General features: G+C 47.6%; 8 protein-coding genes across 8 annotated transcripts; 2 read left to right on the top strand and 6 right to left on the bottom strand.

Annotated features, from left to right (window-relative positions):
- Positions 1 to 788: 788 nt before the first annotated feature.
- FSUBG_13582 (uncharacterized protein) lies at positions 789 to 1,952 on the bottom strand (the record flags this gene model as incomplete). Its single annotated transcript, XM_036678489.1, has 1 exon — positions 789 to 1,952. One exon carries the CDS (start codon positions 1,950 to 1,952, stop codon positions 789 to 791), a length of 1,164 nt encoding a protein of 387 aa, XP_036530959.1.
- A 1,453-nt stretch (positions 1,953 to 3,405) lies between these two features.
- Positions 3,406 to 4,350, top strand: FSUBG_13581 (TIP41-negatively regulates the TOR signaling pathway; the record flags this gene model as incomplete). Its single annotated transcript, XM_036678488.1, has 2 exons — positions 3,406 to 4,122; positions 4,279 to 4,350. 2 exons carry the CDS (start codon positions 3,406 to 3,408, stop codon positions 4,348 to 4,350), a joined length of 789 nt encoding a protein of 262 aa, XP_036530958.1.
- Positions 4,351 to 4,734: 384 nt separating this feature from the next.
- On the bottom strand, positions 4,735 to 6,459 carry FSUBG_13580 (uncharacterized protein; the record flags this gene model as incomplete). Its single annotated transcript, XM_036678487.1, has 1 exon — positions 4,735 to 6,459. The coding sequence occupies one exon, from the start codon at positions 6,457 to 6,459 to the stop codon at positions 4,735 to 4,737; it is 1,725 nt and encodes a 574-aa protein (XP_036530957.1).
- A 589-nt stretch (positions 6,460 to 7,048) lies between these two features.
- On the bottom strand, positions 7,049 to 8,878 carry FSUBG_13579 (RNA helicase mitochondrial; the record flags this gene model as incomplete). Its single annotated transcript, XM_036678485.1, has 1 exon — positions 7,049 to 8,878. One exon carries the CDS (start codon positions 8,876 to 8,878, stop codon positions 7,049 to 7,051), a length of 1,830 nt encoding a protein of 609 aa, XP_036530956.1.
- A 1,678-nt stretch (positions 8,879 to 10,556) lies between these two features.
- On the bottom strand, positions 10,557 to 12,744 carry FSUBG_13578 (Argininosuccinate synthase; the record flags this gene model as incomplete). Its single annotated transcript, XM_036678484.1, has 12 exons — positions 10,557 to 10,834; positions 10,881 to 10,971; positions 11,019 to 11,082; positions 11,136 to 11,313; positions 11,375 to 11,461; positions 11,600 to 11,682; positions 11,730 to 11,782; positions 11,833 to 11,986; positions 12,112 to 12,269; positions 12,528 to 12,568; positions 12,657 to 12,670; positions 12,719 to 12,744. The coding sequence occupies 12 exons, from the start codon at positions 12,742 to 12,744 to the stop codon at positions 10,557 to 10,559; spliced, it is 1,227 nt and encodes a 408-aa protein (XP_036530955.1).
- Positions 12,745 to 13,960: 1,216 nt separating this feature from the next.
- FSUBG_13577 (uncharacterized protein) lies at positions 13,961 to 15,639 on the bottom strand (the record flags this gene model as incomplete). Its single annotated transcript, XM_036678483.1, has 3 exons — positions 13,961 to 14,027; positions 14,082 to 15,345; positions 15,402 to 15,639. The coding sequence occupies 3 exons, from the start codon at positions 15,637 to 15,639 to the stop codon at positions 13,961 to 13,963; spliced, it is 1,569 nt and encodes a 522-aa protein (XP_036530954.1).
- A 2,266-nt stretch (positions 15,640 to 17,905) lies between these two features.
- FSUBG_13576 (uncharacterized protein) lies at positions 17,906 to 19,339 on the top strand (the record flags this gene model as incomplete). Its single annotated transcript, XM_036678482.1, has 3 exons — positions 17,906 to 17,975; positions 18,028 to 19,029; positions 19,128 to 19,339. 3 exons carry the CDS (start codon positions 17,906 to 17,908, stop codon positions 19,337 to 19,339), a joined length of 1,284 nt encoding a protein of 427 aa, XP_036530953.1.
- A 1,470-nt stretch (positions 19,340 to 20,809) lies between these two features.
- FSUBG_13575 (uncharacterized protein) lies at positions 20,810 to 21,939 on the bottom strand (the record flags this gene model as incomplete). Its single annotated transcript, XM_036678481.1, has 3 exons — positions 20,810 to 20,855; positions 20,905 to 21,652; positions 21,792 to 21,939. 3 exons carry the CDS (start codon positions 21,937 to 21,939, stop codon positions 20,810 to 20,812), a joined length of 942 nt encoding a protein of 313 aa, XP_036530952.1.
- Positions 21,940 to 27,141: the final 5,202 nt, after the last annotated feature.

Below are 27,141 nucleotides of genomic sequence, written 5' to 3'. Positions count from 1 at the left end.
AGTATTAAGGTATAAAGAACTATTAGATAATAAATAATACTAGGCTAGTATATATTAATAAGCCTATTTATTATTATTACTAAATAAATATAAAGATATAATTAATATAAATAGGCTAGTAAGTTATTACTAGGATATTATAAATTTAAATAGGTTAGGTAAGTATAGCTAGGCTAGTTAACTAAATAGGTTTTTAAATAAAATAAAATAATAGACTTTTATAAGCTAATACTAATAATACTTTACCTTACCTTAGGTAGCCTGTCCCTGGATATAGTATAATAATAGTCTATAGCCTATTTAGAAAATACCCTATATAAAAAAATATACTAAAGAAAAGATATGTTTACTAAAAAGCTATTACGATCCTAATAGCTAGCCAGTGACCTGGCTAGTAACCTGTTTAAAAGGGGGGGTTGCGCGCGAAGGTAGGTAGTTAGTCCTATTTATAAAAAAGCAACTTGCAACATTACTACTATAGCTTGGATAAAGCAGGTCCAAGACTATTTGTATTACAAACAGGTAGGATATATATACTAAAATAGTAGTATGAAGACTGAAAGAAAAACACACAGATCTAAGTATAGTCCTATTAGTTTATTTAACCCTTGGGCAGCGTTTCGCGGACTGAACGTCAGCTGAATCCCCGGAACGATTTATCATGGTAGAATGAGATTTATGACGCCTGGTCAGGCCCATGTAGCGCATTCGAGCCAAAGAAAGAAAATGAAGACTTGTTGTTTCCATACAACATAGCACCCGACCAGATATTTAGCAACCAGTATGTCTCATAGTTCCCGACCAAAGTGTTGGTTAGTGTCTTGCCGATACTTGTCGCAAAGGGCTTGCCTAAGAGTCTTGAAATTCTGTTTAGCACAGTAATACAGTGTTCTTCGATTCATCTCCTTCCAAATTTTGGGATTTTCCGTGAGCTCGAGTTCAGCGGTAACCAGTCTCATGAGGTCTGCGTTGACAGTATGAATGATATCTCTTAATTCCGAGATGGATTCTTGACCAAGGATAGAAAGTTTCAGACCCGCAAAATCTTGTATAACATCGATTTCTTTGCTCCAATCAAGACGGTGAGATACCAAGTACTTAATGGCCCGGTCTTCAAGGTTATAGAGGTTCATGAGATCCTCTTGGGTCAAAGATCCATGGGATAAGAGGGTATAATCGTTTGTAATGTCTCCCCACATGTTGAGCTTTGGTAAGCTCATGAAAGCAATATTTCTCAAAATAGGCTTTGTGCCTTCAAGAGACCTGGGGTTTACATTGACTTTGAATGTGTGCCATGTCATGCGCCAAGCTAGGTAACCCTTCTGAAGCTCATCATATCCATATTTCGAGGGTTGCTCAAACACTAGACCCACGATGAGGCAGGGTGAACAGGTTGAGAATACGTTCATAAAGTTTCGCAGGCATTCATGCCTTACATGTCGTATTCGGCCTTCAGTAATGGAATTGTGTGACTGGCGATTACATGTGCCCAGATCAGTGTTGTCTGGTCTTTCAGACACATCTTTGACTTTTGTCGTTGGATCTGTTAGATCGTCTATGCCCGCCTGAGATGAGTGCTCATCCAGATACCGTACCATGCAAGGTTTGCAGCTGACGCTGTAGCACTCATGGGTATTTAGACACTGATTATGGACTTCGGAAGCCCAAGATCGCAGGCGAGCATCGATAGCATGAACTTCAAATTGTTGCATGCGAGCTTTGTTGTCTTTCCAGCTCTGGAATAGATTGTGTCGATCCTCGTAGAAGCCGACATCTCTGATAAACGACAGCCACTGGGGCAGGGACCTGGTCCGGAGGAGCTCGGAAGCGCTGGGAGAGAAAGACGAACACGGAACTCCTGTGGTTGCAGAGACAGGCCAACGGACGGAAGATGTCGACGAGGAAGGGTGATCTGAAGAAGCAAGGTTCCAGTAAATGGTAGTGAGTACCATCTTGTCTCCGTGTGCTTCGATCTGGTATTGTATATATAATCGGAGAAGATACTTGATGAATGAATATGGCTTTGATGATACAGTGTGCCGGTAAACGTCGGGCGAAGAATGTAGTGAGGAGGGGATTTGTGAACTGGTTTCGTGGCGTGTAAGTCTATCGGTGGCCGGCTTGTCCTTGGCTCGGGTTCTGTGAAGCTGCGGTGGTCATAAATTTGATATGAAGGAGGCAATACTCGATGGTTGTCTGATGAGTGATGCTCGCAGACGATCACTAGTTACAAAGACAGCAGACTGCTTGGCGTAAGGTGAATCACAGAGTTGGATGTGCGTGTCATGATATATGTTACCTGTGTTTTTTTGCCAACTTTAAGTCAGTTATACTTCAGATGTTTACGTGTGCTACTTGATAGGTCAGTCGTTCCCATTGTAAATCGCAATCAAGGCCGTGGTGGCATTAGAATTTGGACATCCTTTATTAGGTACTAGTCTGAGTTAAGATAACAAAGTTAGTAGCTTGAGAAACCCCCATACCTACCTGCCGCCCAGCGTATCACGGAAGACTCGAATGCTTTTATGACTTAGCATCTAATCATATTAACTTTCACTTGTTCCGTCCAATTCTCATTCACGGTTCAGTATCTGGAATTACTGGAAAATATATACTCAGTAAGATTATGGGAAATTATATCTCTATTTGAGGCTTGTATATACCGACAAGACTCCAGCTGCTCAACATAGAGAACTGTCTTTGGAATCACTGAACATATTACTTTGTAGAGAGGTAGGGATAGTGTTGGGGTTATGGCTACTAACGTGATGGGTCTACTATTGGCGAAACCCCAATGGGATCGGATCTATGGGGCGTGGATGTCTGATTGATAAAGCCAAGTGCAACTAAACAGGTACCTAAGGTAACCTGCTAACCTGTACGGAGTACGTATTGTTGTGAACATGTATATACGGTAGAAACAAAATATAGGCTTATGGTAGAAAACTTCGAGATGAACGAAATAAACAAGTCTAGAGCTGGATGAATGACAAATATTTTATTTCTTCTATTCAATTGGACATCTAGGTACTCTGTCTGAACCTTGAGTACCTAGGTAGGTACATGTACTAAGCTTCAGGGACATGCCTCGGGGTGCAAGAAGACTTCTGACGTTAAATGGAGATGCCAAAATTACTTAGTCTAAGATTTACTAAAGCTATACTGAAGCTATACTAAATTTATCTAAGCTGATCTGAAGACTTTTGTCACCCTAAGATAGAGGTCCCAAGTTTTATTACACCCCCTTGACATGGCAGGAGGTTCCTTGTCATAGTCCCTACCCCATCTACCGTACCCCACCATTGAATAACACAATAGCTTCCAATCCCTAAGGTAGCTCTTGATTCTGACATCTTCACCTCCGTCCTCTCAATAGTGGAAACCTCAAGACGCACACCCAAAAAGATGCAACGCAACCATATCTCAGACCCGAACGAACCGTTCCCTAAACCGCAGGCTCTCGCCTCTGCCACAACGACACACTCGCAAAGCAGATTCCGTATCTCGACCCGCAAGCTACCCATCTCCAAAGCCGGTACCATCGATGCACTCACCGAAAAGATTGGCATTCCGATGCCGGAGATGATATTTGGCGAAAACGTCGTCGGAATTGAACATGTGCCCTCAGGCTGGTCCCTGAGTTTCAACACTCCAGATGCGCTTGACGCCGTCGACAAGACAGATCGCCACATGCTCAAGGTTGCATATGCCCGAGACTGGGAGAGCACCCGAGAAGGCACCACACAGGGTATAAAGGAAGTTGTGAAGCCTTATGACTGGAGCTACTCGACGACATATACTGGTAGCATCGAAGCCTCGACTTTGCAGTTTGCGCCCACCGACAAGGTGATCCCTATTGAGCTCCTGAAGCGTCGAGACCCCATCCTGTTCTTTGACGAAGTTATGCTGTATGAGAGTGAGCTGGACGACAACGGCATTTCAATCTTTAGCGTCAAAGTTCGCGTGCACGAGAAGCGCATGCTTTTGTTGTGTCGGTTGTTCATGCGCCTGGATAATGTTGTCCTGCGGATACGTGACACCAGGGTCTATGTCGATTTTGAGACTGATGATGTTATTCGCGAATACTCGGCGCAAGAAGAGACCTACGAGAACGTCAAGAGGGTGAGTGTATTTACGGAAATGGTTTAACCTCAGTCTTCCATCATGCAATACTGACTTCGGCGCTGCAGAAACTTCTCATGTCTGGAAGACTGCCAGACGACATTACAATCGCACTGAGAGATCCCAACGTCCTAGCTCCACTACTGCCGCTTGTAGACCATCGGGCAGAAGCTCTCAACCCAAGTGCATGAGGACCGATCAGGACAGGAGAAGAAGAACACCAAGTAACGGCGTTTCTGGAGTTGAGGCATATCACACATTACACAATGTGTAAGGAGCGGGATGAAACTCGCAAATCAATGATTTAGTTGTCTGATTACAATAAGCCATCAGAGTCCTCTTTGGACGCCCGCCGCAGACCACTTCACCTTTTGACCCGACTATGACATGGGATCCATTCTTGCCCTCCCCAATGTACAATGCAATGTGAGCCCGAAACAGACGTCATTCAGAAACCCTCATAAAATACCCTGGCCTAGCATACTCCCTTTATGTAACTCCCAAGGTTTTGCTCGAAAACAGTTGCTCCAACCCGCCAAACACCTCGGCCCTTTCCCTTGCATATCACCTAGCGCCCTCATCTCATTGTTTGTGCTTCGCTTCGTTTGTGCTTCATCGCGCAAGTGGAGACGAACTCTGCGTAACCTCTTCAAAGTCAAGTTCCCACCGGTCAACCTCTTTGAACTTCCTTGCTGCTTGCTTGAGCTCATCAGCTGATGGAGTGCTTGCATTCTCACCACTTCCGTTCTCAAAAGTATCGTCTGGGAGTGGCTGGAAACGGCTGGCTTCGTGCTCATCCTCGTCTTCATCGCTGCCAGCATCATTTTCATTCTCCTTGTCCGATGACCGACGCGAGTAAGTCTGTGCATTGCGACCCGTCTGCTTGTCAGAGGTTGGCTGTCTGGGCTTAAGAGCCTGCGTTGGGCGCCCGCCTCGTCTTCGGCGCGCAGCCCGGCTGTCAAGATATGATAGCTCATCCTCGTCCTCCCCGATACCGGATGTGTCATGCTCCTCGTCGCTTTCCAGTCCTAGTGGGTCCCGCTGCTTCTTGTAATGGCGCTTCGGAAGTAGATTTGTCAAGTCGGCAGTTGTTATCTTTGGTGATGGTTGCTGACGTCGAGTTGTCGGCCGGCCCCGGGACTTCGATGCCTCTGCATAATTGGGAGAGTGTGTCAGAGAAGGAAGTGAAGAGACATCTGAAAAGTTATCAGCGCGAATAGGTGTTGTGGTGGAAGGCCTTCGGCGCCGCTTAGCCAAGGTATGAATATCAGGCCAGTTCACGTCTTCTGAATCACTACTGGCAGGTAGAGCCATGAGTTCCTCGTTATTGATGGGAGTGACAGGCCTGTCCAGAAGTACCGGAGATGGTCCTAGGGGAGAATCGAGATCTGACAGTGAGGAATCGCTCGCATTATCAGAAATCACCTGGGGTGCAGGTCCCGCTTCTTCCTCTGATTCCTCGCCCGCGTCTCTCTCAATTCGCGACATCTTATCAGGCCGACCACTACTTGGTAACGCATCTTCACTCTTTCTTTTTCTGTGCTTCGGTCCTGCAGAGACTTCTGGGGAGGCAGGAACCTCGATCTCCAGCTCGGTCTCGGGCTTTGTCCGCCGTCGGTTGTTGAGAGGTGTCGATTCGGCTTCAGGCATAAAATCGTCATCGTCCTCGCTCGCTGAATCCGGTTCCTGTCCTGCGGCATTTTCTTCCGGTCGAGGCTTTCGTGCAGTTCCCAAAATGCTCGGCTCTCGTGCGCGCCGCTTGAAGGCACCAAAGTGAAGTGTCGAGCTGATACTGGGTGTGTTGCCGCCGCGGCTACTGGGCCTAATGGGAGGGTCGTTGCGCCCAATAATGCTGGATTGGCGTGGCCTGCGCCTGAAGTTGCTCAAGTTGAGAGATGATGCATCAGCTGAGCGCAGTCCTGGTCGGGTATCGTCGTCCTCGAGCCCAAAACTATCATCGAGATCGCCAAACACGCTATCCGCTAGATCTAGTCCAGTTGTGTCCCTTCTTCGAGTCGGTGTAGCTGTCACTCGTCGTCCACCTTCAACTGAGCTTCCGGAATCTCCATCCTCAACATTGTTACTGGCTGTGGAAGTAGGATCCTCGTTGGCTAGCTTGTCTAGCGCTGCGTCGCGACGCCGATTCGCCGCGAGAACATCTTGCTCGTTGACGGCATTTGAATAAGCACCTGAAGATCGCGTCCTCCTCCTACGGCCTCTCTCAGAAGACTGATTCGGTCGAGGAACTTGGTTGTCACTTGCATCGGGTGAAGGTGATCGTGCATGAGACTTGGCAGATTGTGCGGGTGCACGACGCGCACGTTTAGCTCGAGTCATTGAGGTAACAGATCTGGAATATGTGTCGCAAGGAGGCAACTTATAGAACCGATAATGGAGATACTCTTTGCGACTTTGGAGAAGGGCTTCTCGAGACAAATTCCGGGGGGTCGGGTTTTGGGTGGATGAGAATATGCGAATGACCAACCTATGATGATGATATTGTGCGAATGGGGAAGAGAAACACGCCAAAGAAACGCGACGCGACATTGACGGTACGTACCTAGCGGGATTGGTTATACCTTGCCTTACCTTAGCTTAGCTACAGGTTCGATGGCCCACCAAACACCATGCGCTTTGGCCCAGAGACGCTAGACCCGCTTACCTCTTAAATTGAACTGCATTACTCCGTACGGAGTAACTATTCAGATTATATACGACAAATTTGAGATTTTCGTGCATCTTATTAGGTAGGCACATAAATCATAAGATGATTAGATATTGTACACTTCCTCTATGGAGATATTCATAAAAATCTTTACCCATCTATGCAGATACGCTCAATCCAACCTCATGACCCTATAATCTTACATACATCCAATTACCATTCATTGTACATGACGCATAAAACGAAACAGGATAGCGATATTTAAATCAGGGCCTGTCCTCTAAACATGCTGTTCTTGACCTCCGCGACAACATCCTTTCTATCGTCGTTACCAACAAGTACGATGCCACGACCACGTCGACCCATTCGTCCGGCACGACCAAGTCGGTGGATAAAGTCAATGGTTGTGTGAGGGACATCGTATAGAATCACATGACGGACTGCAAGGGTATCAATACCCCTTGAGGCCAGGTCTGTGACGACCAGGACCCTCACGTTGGCCAGTGATCGAGCCTTGGAGGCAATTGACGGGGTTGGGATTCTAAGAGGCGCGGGAGAAGTAAAAGTCTCCAGAACTTCGCCATGGCGCTTCTCAGGTGTATCTCTGTGGAGAGCCTCGGCATTGATTCCCTTCTCTCTGAGGTAGTTCGCCAATTCCTCGGTCTTTTCCCTCTCGTTGACGAAAACCATTATGCGGCGAACATCAACCTCGCCCTTTACTGGTCCCTCGTGACTGGCAGACTCACGGCCAATAGAGTAGATAGCATCGGCGCAGGCGAGATCCTTCCTGTTACGGTAGGGTTCTCTGGAAACGTCAACGACACCTAACTGGACACGTCGGGGAATAGCGTGGAGGTTGGGCGTGGTGATTCGGACCATCTTGGGGTAGTTGGTGGCGAGGAAGTTGTTGAGTTTGCGGGGAATTGTGGCTGAACAGCAGACAAACTGTTTCATGGAGGGTAGCGCTCGTTCGACAATACTGGTGGTGACTGGAGCAAAACTTCGGTCGAAAAGAGAGTCTGCCTCGTCGACTATTAGATGAGATACGCGGGAGAGGATATTGGGATCTGAATCGGCAATCGATGCGAGAAGATGAGGCGTTGAGACAATGACATCGACTCCCCTAGGTCCGTAGAGGTTACGCTGAATCTGCTGAGGTTTCAGATCCGAAGAGAGAAGTTCTGTCTTGAACTTGGCCACATGTGACAGAGCTTTGGATACTTTTGTGACCTGGTGTGCGAGCTCCGCTGTGGGCACAAGGACGACAACCTTGGGGCGGGCCATGGTAGGATGCGGCTCGTCAAATGGCTTGCCCTTGGAATTGCCCTCCAATTGGCGTTGTTTCTCTAGTTCCCATCGTTCACGGTAGGCCTTTAGCTCAGGGTCCTCTGCTTCGGCAGTCTTGAGAGCATCGATAGCCGGCAACAGATAGGCCAAAGTCTTCCCGGAACCAGTTTCTGCCGCTAATAAGAATGACCTCATCTCTTCTGTTGGTCTTTTCAAGTCGTCTGGACTTCTTTGTCCCAGCAAAGCTGGTATCGCTAGCCGCTGCACAGGAGTTGGCTTGATATCTGTCATGCCCTTAAAGAGCTCTTCGTTGACGGCGACTTGAAGGGTGGGGACGAGATCAAAGTTGTCGAACGTTTCGTAGTCGGTCATGCTTTCTTTCATCACTGTTCGCTTTCCGTACGAGACTGTAGCCAGAGCTCTCTGCATCTTGAGTGCCTTTCGGTCGTCTCCGTCTCTTGGCCCTCCTCTCCTGTTTTCCCTCTCTCTTGTCTTTCCTCCATTGCCATTCTTTCCTCCTATCGCGCGATGCGAACCGGCTCTCCGGGCAGGATCAATATTGGCATATTTCTTATTCATTCCTCCAAAAGGACCTGGGGCTTCACGCCGTTGGCGCTGGTCATCGCGAGACGGAGGAGGTCGATCAACTCGATCTGAGAGAACCATGCGCGAGGGGCGAGGCTTGAAATGTTGCGAAGCCAGGCGTTGGCTAATGCATGTTTGTAGGGATGAACGTGCAACTGTAGACGGCCTGGATGAACGAATACAACCCAAGCAAACCGAACTCGTTGCTATGCGCTGCATAATTACCAGGTTTCATGCGATGAAAATAACTGTGTTGCAGAAATATTCTTGGTGATAATATGACACTGATCAATGGTGGAGTTTTTTTTTTTTCCCTTCTTCTGTTGAAGTCGGGCCTCGGAGTCTTTTTCGCCGGCGCAGACGAACAAACCCAAGACACCGTCCCGTGTATGATGATGTATCTACCCCACATGCTCCCTGGAAGGTTCAGTAATCTCACCTCATATTACATCCAATATACCACTCCAAAACTGACAGCAACGTTTCCTTTTCCGCTTCTGGACCTGAGCAGATGCCGCTTTAACTTGAGCTCTTCCGAGCTGGCTGAGCTAAAAAGAGAGCTTGTGGTGAGCCAGGCTAAGCTTGCCTGAGCAAAGGGCCGCCCAGGGCATCCTCCCAGAAGTTGAAAGTATGTTCAGTCTCGCCTCGGAGATTTTGGAATTGAAGGATTTGGTACGACTTATGGGCTTCTGATCGCGCATCTGTGGGAAGAGTCCATGCACTCTAAACTATCACAGAATTCTCTATACGAGCACATGACTTCTTTGCCCCTCGCTGCCAGCAGAAGGGTCAATACAACCCCCGACCCCTCAACTCACATTTTCGGGAGACCCTACCAGGGAGAAGATAAGAGGACAGTATCTAACCAGATGAGCCTAGCAATAATGTATCAACTGACGGCAGAGTCCAAGAGTTGGGGCAGTGTAGAAAGAAAGTTGAACTCCAACAACGAGCGATGAAATGCAACTGGAGCATGGCTAAGCTGCAAGCTCGCCCATCTTGGACCACGGTAGAAGAAGTATATCTCGTCACTCTCAGCATTAAAAAACTTAGTTGGAAATCCAGGACTAATTTATTCCAGACAAGGTTTGGTACCCAGCGAGGCCAACTGTTCTAGGCCTTACCAACCCGCTGCGCCTCGAACAGTATTGGACAGCAGCGGAGACGGAGTTTCTGAACATCCTCGAGCGTCCAAAATCCGCGAAAGATCTTGGAACAGACAGGAGACTGAAACAAGAGGATGGAGGATGGCGCGGTTTTGGAGCAGGCGGTTGTAGTCTTCTTCTGAGTTACGGCAGCTCAGAATCTTCTCAGGCAGGCGATTGCGGACACCGTCAAGCACGCTCATGGACCCGATGTATGCCGATTGTAGGCACGGGGTTTGATTAGAGAGGGCAGTATCAAGAAATGAATTATAAATAGCTAATGGATATCTGCCACTGGTGGTTGGTCTAATGAAGTAGCACCAATGAGGGTCACGTTATCTGATCAAAGTTATCTGTACTACGAAAGCGTGTAAATTGAGCCTTCAGTCGAAACCTCTTCCAGATCCGATTGGAGACCTTCTGCGGGCCTTTCCCTTCATTACGTGCCCTTACGATCAAAGCAGCTCTAGGGATCACACTTCAGGGGGAATACCCAACGCGCCCACGAATGGGTTTACAAAGGGGATTACGAAGATCTCGAGGGATCATAGAGGGCATCCGGAAGGGGATCCGAAAGAGGCTTCAAAGGGACCAAATTACACACTTTCCGCAGCTGTGGTTGCATTAAATCATGTGGCTTTTATTCGTCGTGCTTAAGGAGTTTTGCGGAATTTCCACCAACGATGCCTTCCATCTCCAAGACTCGATGAAATTTTGCGCACCCATCAAGGTAACAAGTCTCCTTTATGACCTCATACCAGGGGTTCACCATGCTGGATCTTGGCAGCGCCGTACTTCTCTAGACGAATTGCCTGGATAGCAATGAAGCCACTGGTATCCTCTGGGCTGAATCCCTCAAGGGTATCCATACTCGCCTGTTCCTCGCTATAGAGGTTGCTTCCAGGCGCAGAGCGGGAAAGGACATGGGCTGCGCCCTTATAGACCATCATGTTAACTGTGCCATTAACATGCTTCTGGCTGAATCCAATACTGTGTTCAAGAAGCTCCCTCTCTGGGCTGAAGTAAAAGCCTTGGACATGTTAGAGACATTCAAAGGATGAATCGAACAAACATACCATTGTATAGGCATTGCGACCACTGGTTTCCAATCCAGGCCATAATTGACCGAACCCGAGAGTCAACAGTCATACCTTCCAGATCGATGTGCTTTGTGAACGTCAGTAATTGTTACTTCAAGAACGAATCGCGCTTACCGCTAGCCTTAGGACAGTGTGAGCTGGGGCATCATAGCACCCTCGAGATTTTAATCCAATGAAGCTTGTGATGGTCAGTTAAAGCCTTCAAGGACGGGGTCTTGAGAGATATCTAACCGAGACTCCACGATATCTACCCTCCCAACACCATGGCGGCCAGCAATTTCATTGAGAGCCTTGAAGAGCTTGAGCCCTCCAGTGATAGTCTCGCCACCCTCTACCTCGAGCTTGACTGGGATGCCTTCCTTGAACTCGATAGAGAACTTGGCAGGGGTATCGGGGGCTGTGAGAGGATCTGTAGCACCAATCAGCCAACGGCTACTGTAGGCAGTAGGCCATAACGTATTGTAACATACCAACGGACTTGATCCATACATCCTCGGGGGCAGGCACATCGGGCTTCTCAAGAATTCCACTTTCCGAGCTACAGTGAGCCAAGTTATCTAATTCACAGTCAGATAGGGTTCGGATACACAAAGAATTCATCATTGCCTCAGCCACTCAGCAGTCAATGAGTAATTTGAAGCGGCCAACTATCCAACCCCCGGAAAACATCGAACAGGGGCATCTTTGCGACTCACCGTCTTGAGACCAAGGAGCCTTGGGGGTGGACGAGACAGGGATGTTATTCTCAGCAGCAAATTTCAGAAGGTCTTGTCGACCTCTAGTATCATGTCAGTCCTGCCGAAAGGAGGTAATGACTAAGCTTACTGGAAGCGCTTAAAGAACTCAGGCATCCTCCAAGGAGCGATGATTTCGAGGCTCTGGGTTGTGTTTAGTCTTCATGGTATGAACATCAGGACAGGGTACCTACAGGGTCAAGTGCTCGCCAAGCTAACTCGAATCTCACTTGATCATTTCCCTTGCCTGTACAACCGTGGCTCAAGGTCTTGCAGGAATACTTATGAGCCACACGAACGAGCGCGCGAGCCAGCACTGGCCTGGCAAGACTGGTTCCAAGAAGATATCTAGTAACCTTAGCTGTAGCCCAAAGATAATAGGCCGGGCCGGATGGCGAATCGAGGCCAAGACATTGCAGCAGAGCTACAAGCCAGGAGATTTGACCTGCCCAAGCTTATAAGAATGAACTCACCGGTCTTCGTAGATGGCGTTGCATTGGATGCTGCGGAAGATGACCTCAGAGAATTCCTCCTGTAGGTCTTCGATGATCATACGCTCAGCACCCAGAGCCAGAGCCTTCTTCTCGACCGCAGCGAAATCTTCGGCTTGGCCAACGTTACCGAGGAAGCACTTAACAGTCAGCAGCGAGGTCGGGTTCGATTAGAGCAGGGACGAGCATACGACAACGGAATATCCCTGCAGAAAGAAAAAAGCGTTAGCTAAAGTAACATTGAGTATGTGTGTGTTTTTCCCTCCTTTGCTTGCCGCCATTGCCCCACGATGGTGGCATTGGTCAGAGGATGGTCTCGTGCCAACCCGGAACCAGGCCCCTCGGCGACAGCGCTGCTAAGAGCGGAAAGGAATCGATCGAGAGGGACTTAGACATACCTCAAGTACTAAGTATTTTAGGATGGTACTCGTATCCAAGCCTGTGCTATATCAGCTACTGCACTCTACAATACTCCATGAACCCCCTCATGGGGCGTCAGTGTGGGTGGAGGGGCAGCTGTATCGTACCTCCAGAGTAGGCGCTGTCCATGGTCAGCTTGGAGTTAGCACAGGGGCACGAAATTACTTACAGGCAGACTCGCTTTTCGGTGGACATGGTGATTGGAATTGAGAATGTGTTAGCAAAGGTAGAAAGATGGTATAATAGGAAGTGTTTTTTCTCCCTTCCTTTCCAGCGTAAGTGGGGTAGAACAGATATTTATACAGCCGTCTGTGGCTTGAAACTTTATATATGGGTACCTATCTACGCTCATGACTCAGCTTGCACACCGACATCGGAAGTTAGTCCTGGGCAAACGTCAACAGGACACCAGCCCGTACAAACTCCGAGGACTACCCGAGGAGCCCCCAGGTCTATCATATAGAGGCTCTTCTGGCCTGACTGTTGGTCTAACACTTATACTGTCAGATAGCACGGCCAAATAGGAACTTTGGTGCGGTGGAATTGTATGATTAATTGATGTGTGTGACTTGTATCCTCCTATGTTGTGTGGGAGGGGGTGCGACAACCCACTATTCCGGTGATGCTTTTATGCCTGAGGCATCCTAGGTGTTATCCTAGTTGACTAGGTACCTTAGTATCTTTCCTGACCTTCTACCTGATGTACCTAGGTACCTAGTAGGTAGGGTAGCCCTTTATCTGACATACCTAGCCTCACCTTGTGTAAGTATTTATCGCAGATATCACAACAAGGTATACTTAACGTCCAACACTTAACATGCTCGATCCTTGGCTATTCTGGCATATCAATGCTTTCACTATTAGCTTTTCAACGGCAGGTCAATCTAAGCCGCGGAGGATTCGCAAGTCAGGGGCAGAATGTCAAAGCACTGACCACAGGGCGTGTCCGATCCCATTTCCGGGAACCTCGCTTTATGGAGGGTACGATTTCTGGGAATCGTCAAGAATGCGCATATAGTTATGGGTCAGGGTGAGCAGAGCTGAGCTGAAACTCAGCCCATCCTGGGCAAAAGCGGCAATGCCCTACAAAAGCAGATAGTCATGAGAGTGTCTGGTTTGGGGTGTTATTACGGATACAATACGAAGACAATATTTAATAAAAGTACATGATAAATCGTACTTATCGGTTTAGTATTGGTATTGACAAAATAAACATGCTTCCTAGTGGCTCCTAGGGCTTGTATAGGTTTCTGCTGTCCATTGTTCACATCCATGTTTTGTTATCAATCCTCCTCGGTTCGTACACGTACAGTTACTGTTTATCCCTGCATCGTCGATGTCCTTCCTATCCATTGCTGAAAACTACCCAATCTAGCCCAAAGCCAGAACCAACGCTAGAAGGTGACTACTCCTAGTGGTCGGCCGTCTGCCACCACCCTATCCCAATGGCGATAGCGAGGGCTCCCGTTGTAACGATTCTGAGGCATCATTGTTAAGAAGCATTCTCTTCGACATGTCAAGTAGGTACTCACAAGGGCACAACACTGCCACGTGGCGGTGCTCGAGAAGGATCCCCTGAAGCCGCCGTGTTCTTGATGCCTTTGCCGATAATTGAATCTGCTGTTGGTTGTGGCTCTTCTGAGGATTGGACTGCTTCGGGCTCGGGGATTCTGGAAGATTCGTTTTGCACAGATTTACCGATCGCTGGCGTGCCGTTAGATGGGCTGTCGATCGCTTGGGAGATTGCAGCTGCTGGGGCATCTGCAGCCGTGGTGGCGCTGGAGGCCTTATCGGGTTGGGTATTCTGGGCCTCATAACTTTCAACTTGAGATGCTGACTCGCCATTGGTCTTCGTACTGGATTTTACCTCTGGGGTCTTCATTACGACAGCTTCGTCTTCCTCACTAGGGGGTGACTTTTGCCCGACTGGCTTGCTCTTGGAGTTGGGATTCGGTAGAGATACAACGGCAGGGCCTCCGGATTGCTTACTTGTAGCAGGCTTGGGCTCCTCTTCGATTGAGCCTAGAGATACTAAGGAACGAGTTCGCCCGAAACTATAAGAAGGTCTGCTGTCTCGTCTCCTAGTGACGGTAGGACTCAAAGACGCAGGTGATAGACACAAGTCATCGTTAGAATCCAGACTAGCCCTTCTAGATGAGATTACACGAGGTGACAGAGGAATGTCCTCGAGATGGGTCTGGTCTTCTCCAAGGTGAGTCTGAATGGTCCGAATGGCATCAAGGATCGAGCCGCGATCGGAAGGAAAGGTCTCGAGTGTAGGGTCGTTGACGTCAATGTCAGAAGATTCGCCGTGCTTCGATTTGGCTCTTGAAATTTGACCTGGGCTATTGACTGCGATCGGAGCTGAGTCTGGCTCTTCTCCAAAATCGTAAGCACCAAGACACTCGTGTGCAAACAGTGGCATTTTCATTTCCTCGGAGTCCTCCTTCGCATCGTTTCCGAGCGTTTCGTGCGCCAAAAGAGGTGCCTTGAAGGCCTCTGCTTCGGCTTCCTCCTTGAACTCATCACCCAGAGTCTCATGAGCCAACAATGGTATCTCGTTGTCATCGGTGTCATCTTCAACATCTGTACCTGGCGACTCGTGGGCAAATAATGGAGCCTTGAAATCTCCCGCGTTCTCGGCGACGGATTCTGCGTCTGTAGATGTCGAGGGGAGCTGACTGGCAGGGTTCAAGCTGATTGCTGGTGTATCGATGCCGGCTGGTGCGATCTGCTCTTCAGCTGGCTTTTCAGGTGCACGTATAACATTGTTCTGATTTCCGGAATCATCGGTTGCTTTTGGAACAAAATATCAGGGAACAGCTCGGGATAGGGAACGGCTCTGAACTCACCAGTAGGATAGTCCTCGGCTAGAGCCCAATTGTCATGACCTATGCGGAGCTTGAACTGGTAATCCTGATCAGGTTCCAGCATAACCTTGGACTGAAAAACAGGGTCTCCGTTTTGGTCAGTAGTGTATTCCATCTCTTGAAGTTGCCATTGTGGATCAGTGAAGGAGCCTGCAAGAAAGACAGGAGGTGAAATCCCGGGCTTCTTGTAGGTAATTGTACATGGCATTTTGGAGGACATGGTGGGCGGGTTGAGCCGAAAGGACACTGATACAGTAAGTAATTCTCAGCCGAGACAGAAGCGTGGTCAAAATGCATACGCAAATGAATAGTTAGATGATGAGGCAAAGGCGTAATTAAAGCAAATCGTGGGTTTCTAAAAAGGTCACTGTGTTGGCATTGATGCTCTGATTTCGGAACCCGCGAGAATCGAACGACGGACAGGGATGAATTGGATGGATGTTCGTACCTCTGTCGACACAGAGTGATGATCCAGAGATCAATATAACAGGATCACAAAGCATTGACAACAGGTCGAAAAAGTGCGGCACATGAAGAAAATGAGGAAAAACTAGGTAAAGGTGAGGTGTAGAATGACGAAAGAAAGAAAGTACCCAAGAAATGCTAATATGGAAGTTGGGTGAAGACAGGAGGAGTGAGGAGGAGAAAGGAGGGAGGAGGCGGGATGACGACAGCTGAAGGCCAATGCAACACCAAACTGGAGGCCGGAGCTGTGCGGCCGATCGATGCCCTTGGTCCTTGTGCGGAGCAAGGCACCTAATAATTGACAGTCGAGGACAAGTCTCAAGGACAAGAACAAGGACAAGAAGACAAGGGAGAGTAACGGAATAAGGCGTTGGAGTCTGCTGTTGGGGCCTAATAAACACGTGAGTTTGCATTGCATTGACTTTTTCAAGTCACTTTTAGTCAAGGTATTGGATCTCATTAGCTCCTACAGTACACCGAGGATACATACTGATTAGGTACCCCCTAGAACAAGTGCTGGATAGACGTCATTGAGCTCAATGGACGAGAGATGGGGGGGCAGGGAACTTTAATTCGTGATTAAAGAAGTGACTGGATCTGATCCATGTACATTAGGAGCTTTTGTATGACCTACCGTAACTAAAACGCGTTCCGCAATCCATAATCCTCCGCCCAACTCAGTACCAATCTTGGTGTTGAGTTGAAGGCTAGGTACGTAGGTATCTACTACGCCGTAATCCGGGGTTGATCACGATCTGCAGTGACGACGGGTCTGTACTGACCTTGTATGTAGGTTACCAATTAGCTTTGGTGCCTTGTTTTATAGTCGCCGATCTACATGCCTCTTTGTCTCCTTGGCAATTGGTTACCGCAATTGATCTCTTGATCTATTTTGATACCGTTCCGCTATATCCCAGCATAAAGATCCCTCTGAGTTCATGCACGTCAATCAACGGGAGCAGGGAAGAAATCAGGTGGGTTGTGAGTACGACGGCCCAGACTGTGTGCCTTATGCACTTGTGGGTAGACTACGGTGAACCGTGCGCCCCCGCATTCCAACCGTTTTCAAGGTGTCGAAGCGAGTTATGAGCATGTCTTTGCGTCCTCTCGCTTGCTTTGGATCAAATATCAGGCATACTCCATCTGCCTTCCTCTTCTTCAAACAACTCTAGTCATTGGCGTTCAGGACTTGAAAGAATCAAGCTGGTCTAGACCTCCAGCTCTGAAGATACTCGGGTGTTGCCTGCTTGCCTGCCTGCTTGCCCGAGTATCAGGAGATTCTTATCCGTTATCAGCCCCACTACCCAGCTTAACCTCGCACCGTCGAAAGCCAACTCAAGGGCAGTAGCCATTTCATTTTAGAGACATGGAAGACAGGGAGTGTGATAAGATGGTGTATCTACCTAGGTACCTTGAACAAGTGCATTATTAAGCCACTGGTATTCGTTTCTGGATTACAATCTCTTGATGCATTTCTCAGCCCAAGCCGGTTCACTTCACTTCAGTTAGGTACGTAGGTAGGTAATGAATTAAGAAGCTCAACCACCAACCCCCACCGAGTGCCAGGATAACTCTATCCGCTAACGCAGACACTAAAACCAGGATGGACCCACCTCCCAGGAGGCTCTTTCGGCGGCTCTTCCCACTGAGTGGCCCCACCTTTAACCTCCATTACCTAAGTAGGTACTAGGTAGGTAGGTACCTCACGGCGAGTGGATGAAAAATTGAGAATGGAAAATACCTTAGTACCTTACCTAATGCTACCGTTGCCAGCTTCTGACCTCATCGTTCATGGCGAAAACACAACCTCTGGCACGCATGCTTACCTACTCACGCAGCCGGCGCATTCAAAGAAACCTTCTCTAAAACCACCTTTATTTCAGTCGCACAAGAACCACTCAAGCCTACCTTTTCTACTTCATCTGTTATACATCTAGACTACATCATCAGCAGACTGGCTTGTTTCCTTGCTTCGCATTTCATTCATATCGTCAAATCACTCGAAACAGATACCCAGCAATATGTCGATTCCACCTCAACTCATCCGCGTAAAGCGCAAGCGTGACGATGAGTCTCCTGTGACCTTTCTACGTATGCCTTATTCTACTGCCCGCTCACTATTACAGAATCTAACTCGATCCAGAGTTTGACGAAGCCGCGAAACGCCATCGAAGTGATAGCAAATGGGTCTATCAAAGGAGGCACCCCGGCCCTCAGTCCCCGACGATAGAGAACCCATCACCCTCTCTTCGTGATGCCAAGCCAGTCATTCATGTCTCGGGACCGAACGATGATACATCACCAATAAAGAAGAGCGTCGGCCCTGATGATGTCGCCCCGATACCGGACACCAAATCAGTCGAACCCTCCAAGGTCACCGAACCACGACGCTTTCACATATCGAGGAAGATGATGATCGCCTCTAATGCGGCGCAACCATCAAGTGCTGGCCTGAATAAGCGAGCACGCTACGGACCTGCTGTCTTCGTCGAACGAAGCCGAGCAAAAGCCAGTCAACGAGCCTCGCAGGTCATGAAAACCATTCAGGCATCTATAAAAGTACCAAAAGTGCAACCAAGTCGAGACACAACGATGTCTTCAGATGTCTCGTCCCAATTGCGGCCTTCAGAGGAGCCACCACAACAGGAGCGACGACTTAAAAAGCCAGCAGCGAGGAGCAGGCAGAATTCTCCTCTTCCTGGTCCCAATACACGGTCTCCTCTTCCAACTTCCGTTATGAGTCCTCACGACCAAGATTTATCAAAGATAACTGCTGACATGAACGACTGGGTTATGAAGGAGATTGGGGCTAATCTCGAGGACATGGAACAGGAAAAGCAAAGAGTAGCCAGATTCAAGCCTAAAGCTCCAGCTAAGAGATATCAGGAGCGTCATCCAGAAGTGGCTGCAAGCACATCCGAGCCAAAAGATGTCAGCATGAATATGGGTGAGAGTGAGGCAGAAGACGACGACGATTGGATCATTGAGGAATACGTCCGCATCCCTGCACACGCCATGACTGTCGATGTGGCACCGACCGACGTTGGCGTGTTGGTTCTTGATGGAAAAGAGGAGAGTAACCTCTTCTACGGTCCTGAGCGTGATGAAGACGAGGACCTGGATGAAGACGAGGAGGACGAGAATGGTGAGTCTACTAGCTAGTCTCGGGCAACACCACCCGGCGTGAGGAAATGAGAACTAAGACTGACAATGCAAACTTGTTAGCCGAGAACTACTACACAGCTGACTATCCAGAAGACGAGGTAGAGTCAGATGATGAATACGGACGCCATCCTTATGGCTATCGGAATGGAAATGCATCCGACGAGGAAGAGTTTGACAACATGTACTATGACGAAAGCGACAATGACATGGTCCTCGACGGCGACGGTGCCGATGATGCCACCATGGCTCGTATCAGGACCTATATGAGGCACAGCAAAGCCTTTCAATAGAAGCAAATAGATAGAGCAACAAACTAGTCTAAAGATTTTGGGGCGTTAGACTTTCAGCCTAGCAGCAACAAATCGACATGTCCCAACATGTCAACCACCACAAGCAGATCTTGCATGCCCTCGCCGCCAACAACCAACAAACAGTGTATAGTCATCCCCCCGCCCCCGCCTCCGACTTCCTTACCTCGCATTCTTATCCAGAGGACCCTTGATCGTGTAAGCCACAACGGTGCACCCCTGAGGCACGACACCTTCATCAGTCGTCACACTAGCCGAACGTGCATTTCAAATCAAACACCAACAATAGATGCAAAGATCCCGGCCTGGCATGGGCAGTCGTCTTTTGTCGACCAAACAGGCTCGGAGAGTCCGTCACACGGTGGAGGTTGTCTATTCTTTACCCGCGCCAAGGGGTAGGAAGGTGTTTGATTATGAAATGCACCAGGATCGAGATATGACTGGTTTATGCGCAGGATTCTGTCGCATACCCCACGGTTCGTGTTGAAGCATGTTGGTCACGGGAATCTGGCATCTAATCTAAACTTGTCCAGAGGAGGGATCTTGCATCCGCACACCGTCTGGATACACCATCCTCGAGACACGTGCCATGTCCGAGATGGTACCAGGACCTTTCAGCCCTGCACTAACGGCCTGGGCTGTGTTACCCTGTGGGGATCTACATGTTTGCTTTCGCTTTATCAAACCAGACGCGAAATGCCGAATGAATTGACTTAGATTCTTGGCAACCACTTGTCGGGGAAAGGGGCTGAGGTAGTGGCTTTAAGATTATAAGCTTGTATAGCATGACATCTACATCTGAGCTTAAGCTCATTATAGTCAAATGTCAAGTGAATCACAATAGATCTCAGATACAGAAACTTTGTGCCAAGACATGAAAAATACAATACACTTGGCGTGGTATTAGCAACTCAAGTGTTTTGCGTGCCGATTCTACCATAGTAATGACTCTGCTATGTCCATTGGTCTCATTATTTTGGGGAAATCAATCGTGATTCGTCTAATAGTACAAGCATATGAAAAACACACCAACTCAACTTGTCAACCAGCTATCTTGTTTGCCCGCCCCCAGTGTCATCCTTCCCCGGCGGTGTTGTGCATGGCGCTGATATATGTCCAAGAGTGGTCTGTATGACACTCGAGTGTTGGAAAAGCGAACACGAAACAGAATGTACGTGTTTAACAAAGGAGATTTAGTTACATGCTTCAGGGTATGGTAGGAACATGATCGTCGTGTCGTTATAAATTCGGTCGTTGGAAAGCGTGATATAGAACTCTTTGAGTTCAACCCAAGTAAGGAAAGGAAACAATTCGCTTCATCAGTGGCAGTGGTGGTCGAAATCACCCTACCTCGTTAAAATCTCCGCCGGTTGTTGATTCGGGCTGCAAGCTTGGTCACAGGGGACAGCATGCTTTGTTCTTCATAGCTTCAGTCGTCGCTGCTCCTTTCTTCTACGTCTCTCTCTCCTGTCGCGATATTGCAAAGCTCTTTTGGCAGCTGTAAGCAGTGTTAGTTTCATTGCCATGTCTCAGTGAGTAATAAATACGTGCCCCAGTCTTGGGCCTTGAACTTAGTCTCAGCATCGACCCACGAATAGTGAATAGCACGTTCGGGGTATCGCTGAGCTATGCCCAGCGGCTCCATGGGTTTGTCCTGGTTATCCCTTTCACGGACCTTGATGCTGACATGCTGAGGTTCAAGGTCATCTTCGTTATCGAAGCAGAGCCAGCCTTCCTGATCCCAAACAGGTATGCGTTGGTTCATACGGTAATACCACGCTTGGAGGCCTTGGATTGTACGTTCGGGAGTAGTGCCAAATCGAGCTGCGAATTCTTGCTTGATGCGCTGCCACTTCATCTTCTTGTCATGCCAGGCGTAGATGATGTAGTCACCTTCCTCTGTTGTGTACTTCTGGTTAATGTGTCGACCCTCACCGTCTGGTGGTGGACTTGGATAGCAATGCGTGTTCGATGGTGCTTGAAGAGATGGGCTGCAAGCGCCATAGCCGTAGGACGTGTCTGGGTTTCGATAGTTTCCCTGCGAAGATTGCTGTTGATGATCAACTGCAAGCGAGTATCGATTATGACCGCCGATGGTACCTCTTCTTGAGATCGGGTAGTCGTTTGGAAGGTCAACTGTTTGGAAAGACCGAGGCGGCAGTGGTTGTGTAATAGATCTCATAGGCTGAAGGGCCATGGGGTTGCGAGAATGTCCAGGGAGCGGAGATAATGGAGTCCAGGTTTTCACTGGTCCATGTGTTCGAATGAGGGCCTCAACTCCTTCGTCAAATTCTCCTAAACTAGGGAGCTTCACAACATTGTTCCCTTGAGATGATACGGCGTCATGTAATCTGGGGAGGCTTGTGAACTCTTAGTGTTGTTAGTCTCTAGTCTCCATGCTGAGGTGCTGAGTCTCTGATAAACCAGAACTTACCCTCAAACTTGACCCTGGGGCTTCCTGAGGTTGAACATGGTGGGGTTTGGGGTTGAGTCGAACATTGATAGGTGTGTGTCTGGCTCGGGTCTTCTGCCGAATGTCTCCTAGAGGCCCCCTCCATCTTGAGGAATGGATGAATACTCATTGTGACAGGCGTCTGACAACTGTCACACAACAAGCAGACGAGCCGATGTAAATGGTTCTGGTTCTTTGTTTTGATCCAGAGTTGTTTGTTATGATTCAGGTGGAAATGGGTCTCCTCTTGAAGAATTATCAGGGAGGCGTCTGGCGGTAGTTGAAAACTTCGAGGCTGGCCGAGGGTGAAGGCAAGTGGAAACTAGATACGTCTTGGTTTGCAAGACCTAAGCAAGGGGTGAAGGGAGAGTAAAGGGACTATAGAAAAAGAAGGGAGAGTTAGAGCCGGGAATATCTACTGAAAATTCCGGTAATATCTTTTCAAATGTTGACAGCTCAATGGAAGGGGGACCGACTCTCTTGTATTCGATTAGCGATGTGCTGAAGGTGTTCTTGTCTGTCGGGCCAAGGCACGCCTGATTTCAGCCGACGCAAACTCTCTCGTTCTTTTGTCTGGTACCTGGGCGCCGGTAATAAGCCAACATCAAAGGACGAGACCGTATTAAGTGATTGTCTCAACTTATGAAGGGATCTGTGTGCCACCCCTGTCCGAGTTGATAGACGCTACCAACAGTCGGACTTGGCGTTAGACAAAACGCCTTTCTTTTCTGGGGGACACCCTCTCCAAAACCCTCCCCGCCGCAGAGAAGACAAGGTGGAGCGAAGAAGCAAAAGCATCAACCGGGATCCTATCCGTACCTGCCGCAGGGTTGTAAAGATAGTTTCGTGCGGATGCGTTGCTGCGAGTGAGGGTGCCGCTTCGTCAGACCAGCCTGTCAGCACGTGTAGCACTCGCCCGCCGACTAGGATGATCGTCTTGCTTTACCATGCCTTTTACTACAGGTTGCTTCTACTGCCATGCTTGGTGGAGCAACAAAGCCTGCGTATCGTATGTATGATACATCCAACCAACCATGGTTCCGTAGGGCTTATCCGTTTGGCGAACAACTCCATCCTTAGGGTGCATAGTCACCAATACATTCCTCAACTACCAGTCGAGTTCATGAGAATAGCTCATGAGCAGTCTTCCGTCAAAAGAAGAGTACAGTAAAGAGAGGAAAAGAGCAGTAACTATAGCTCATCCTGTCCAGGGAGACCCGCATCGCGTAGAAGCAAGGGGCGGGTAGTTGAGCGGAGTGACCTATCCCTAAAAAGAGGCACAGACTCTGATCGAATTCGAGCACGGAGTACTACTCCATGGCTGAGGCGGAATGCCCAAGGGGAGACGTGCTAGCCAGTATCTATCTTAAACAATCCAATCGCGAAACTTGTCGCTTCCGATAATCAAACAGTCCGTTCTGGGTGGGGGTTTTTTTTTTCAAGGTAAACATTCGCTGTACAGTATTGTGGACAATAAGCTAGACCGTGCTCAAGGCACCCTAGCCCATCTGGCTCGCTAGACTGGGAAGTGGTCCATTTAACGCAGCCTCTGAGATCGCGTTAAGCCGAATTTGCACTGTCAGGGGCAAGCCCTGTCGTTCAGATCCCAGCAAGATCTTGAGATGTGTGAATGACATTGGCCAGGGGGTTGCCACTATGTTGGTGCTTCCGATCTGGACCAATTGCCACTTTGACTGTAGCCGGCAGCAGGCTATTCAAGCCCAACTTACTGAGAAAAAAATGTTTGCTCAATAACTTGATATGTACAGTGTTGGTTGGATGTTAAAGCCAGTAGCGTACGCCTCAACCGTTCTGCTGGGACCATAGCCGTGGGTCAACTGTTTTCTTGTCCAGCTTTGGGGGGGTGTTGTTAAAACTTGACGCTTAGTTCGTCGTTGACAACTATGATGTAGGCAACACCCTTCTGACCGGATTGAGTGTCGGTTACCAGCATATATTCTCTTGTGCATGGAAGTCAGTGATAGTCTTCTGACTCCGACGGCAACCGAATTTGGGGGCCAGTGGGAGCCTTTGGGAGAAACAGGGCTAATAACAGAAAGTTCCCGTCGCTACATATTCGTACGGGAAGAATAAGGTGCTAGGCATTCTGCACCGTTGGCCATCCAGAAACTTGCATGCTGCAGGTGAGATGAAAGGGTAAAAGGGTGCAGGAGAGGCGTCCGAGTCTGAGCACAGTACAAGCAGCGGTGTACATCCATTGAGTACATTTTATAAAGGAAGAAAAACGAAGCAAAACTTAGAGAGCCACAAAGTCTGCCGGGTATTCTGTCATATTTGACGTGTATCTTGTGTGGGAGCTCATGCTCCGCTTGGGTGCAGTCGACTCATTACCAGCAGACCACGGAAGCAACGCAGGTCCAATCTGAGCTTCAAATTCATTTCCCAGTAAGTTTTATGACGACTGTTTGATGTGTGTCTTGTATCGGCGACGGCGATACAGAATTACCTTGCGGGCTGGCGGCGCGAGGCAGCGACCGTAGTGTTGAGGAAGCAAGCCTAGAAGAGAAGACACATTGCGGACACAGCCAGTCGATGAATCTTGTTTACTCTTTGCAGCACTGTTGGTTGTTACTGGTCATCATTGTTGATCTTGATCGTGGCGATAGAATATGCATTGGTGATCGCCGTTTGGATGCCATAGACATGTACATTTCGGACTGTTTGCTCGCTTTTCAAAAGTTGATAAATGATCTATCCGTTGTATCAATTATCATTTCTTCAGTACATCCGAATCGGATACTTGCAGCTAGCAGCATTTTCAGATCGATAGCTTCCTACAAGGTCGGACTGAACTCAGTATAGGCGCGCAATAGCGTCTGAGGCGCCCGTCATGCTACTGTGATCGTAGTTACCGTCTGCAATACCATGCAGGCCTTCGTCATCGGCTCCTCATTAAGACGAGATGCTTAAGGAGATGTGCTGTGTAACCAACAGATGACGGATTTGCTTTTTTGCTGCTAAGGCCATGGCCAACACATCGAATGGGTGTTGCGCACTGGGTGGCCAGCCACACCTCTCCAATCCCAATACGGCAAACGTTGCAGAAAGATTCTCGTTGCTTTGGGGCGGTGTCGAGATTTTGTTGCGCTCGCGAGCTGAAGAAAGTGAGAGCTGACAGATGAGCAACAAGGATGATGAGGGTATGAGGTTGACGAGAAATATCGGTCAGCTTGCCAAGACAAGATGGACTCTGTTTCAGCTGAAACCTGAGGCATCGCCCTCGTGGGCAGTCGTGACTTCCATTCCTTTCATTCCATACCAGTCAGGTGAAGTTGACTTGAGCCTCATTACCGTACCTACCTTAGGGTACCTATCTTATGAAAAGCACTTGCCTGGAGGTGGGTTGGGTCCAAAGATCAAGCACATGACCCAAGCGTCTAGCGTTTGTCGCGCTACCAACATCCATACTAACGTCAATCTTGTAGGTATTACAGGTGAGGTTGGCAGGTGGCCAGGTGCCTCCTATCGAACCCTATCTGCCTCTCGGCCGTTAGCGCTACTCAATTTCGTGAGTTTGTACGGAGTACGGTAGGTCCTTACCCAACTTATCAAGCGTCTCATCTTGTACAAGACCCACAAGCTCGAGGCGATCGGACGCCTCGAATTCTAGGTATCATGAAAACAGGAATGTATCACCTTCCCTCTTTTCTCCTCAAGGCCCACCTCCACTCTCTCCACCTTCTTACATCTTTGTTAGGTACCTATACCTCGGGGAGCAAAAAAACACCGGACCTCGATATAGGGTATCAAAATAAACTTAGCAAAGAGTCCCCTAAGCTAAGGCTAGATTTACCTAAATATTTTTACTGCTTAGGGTTAAGGGCCTGTATTTTCTTTCCTCCTCTAGCTACCTACCTACTATTTAGATACCTAGGTAACCTATTGTCTGTCAATTGCGTGGATTAGCAGGTAGTGGAGGTCTGGTATAGAACCTATGTGGGTTTAGTCGAACATGCTGAGAGATTGTATTTTGTAGTTATTCTGCTCATTCAATTAATTCATGTTCCGGGTCTGTCTCCTGGCTCTTGAACTTTAACCACCTGACTCCCTCGCTATGTTAAACTAGGTAGGTAAAGTATCATGGGAAGGGTATCTGCATTTATTATTGGGTACATCTGCAACGCCGTCTCACGGACCTTATACGCGAGCTTCTCACCAGCCTCCTTGCTTGCCCTTTGCATGATGTGGAAAATCTCACAACATGCAAGGCATGTCATTGCTGTGAACCTCCTAATAAAACATGCATCGCATATTATATCGTTGCTTCATGTTTCCAGACTGGAGTCCATGTCAGTCTTCCTCCAGTCTATCCTTGCTCTTCTCCACAAGTTCGCATGTGAGCGATACACGGATGATACGGGCCGTTGAATGTTTACATTGCAATTCGTCAACACCAGCTTCTTATTTGTCAAAGGGATCTTGTTGGTCGTTTACTAGTTAAAACGCTAATCGAGACGATATGAGCTGAGGAATAATCGTTCAGATGATAATCCTTGTACTGCTGCTACGTACAGGTTGCCAGGATTATAAATGTGCAAAAATGACTCCATAGCTACCTCCTAACCCCACTTTAGGGGCCATAAAGGTCTACATTAATTTAGTTTTTTAACTAACTAAATTGCCCTATTAATATTAACTTTTATTATATAAATCCCTATACTAAGGCTATAATATTATTTAAAAAAGGCTATAGCCTAGTAAGTAAAGCTATTCTAACCTTTTTATACTTATAATAATATACTAACTTTAATACTATAAGCTACTTCTCTTAATAGCTATTTTAATATTTTTAATATTTATTTCTTTTATTTTTTTAACTTTATAATAAATTCTAACCTATTCTAACCTTCTTTTAATATTTATAGTAATTTTAAGCTTTAGAGTTATATTTAATATAAGGCTAGCCTAATTTCTAACTTAAGATCTTATTAGCCTTTTTAAAAGCCTTTTTAAATACTATTTAAGCTATAATAACTAAGATTTAAGAAATCATTAAGAAATAACTATATTGCCTTATAAAAATATTATAAATAGCTTAGTATAGGGATATTCTTTTTTACTTACTATATAGAATTTTCTTATTATTAGATTAAATATACTTTTATATATTCTCTTACTCTTTAAAAAGCTAAGCCCTAACTATACCTTTATAGCCTCTTTAAATAGTAATATTAAGCCCTAAACTTATTTCTTAAAGTAAATATATTTTATTATAAGATTACTTAGTAAGACCTTTATATCTTTATACCTAGCTTATAAAATACTAGTAAAGGAACTATAGCTATAGCCTTAACTAACCTAGTTTATTTTT

Source organism: Fusarium subglutinans (genome assembly GCF_013396075.1).
Source record: "Fusarium subglutinans strain NRRL 66333 chromosome Unknown NRRL66333_c0000360, whole genome shotgun sequence".
Taxonomy (NCBI): domain Eukaryota; kingdom Fungi; phylum Ascomycota; class Sordariomycetes; order Hypocreales; family Nectriaceae; genus Fusarium; species Fusarium subglutinans.
The sequence above is the reverse complement of the archived record's forward strand: the minus strand, read 5'-3'. Positions and strand labels throughout refer to the sequence as shown.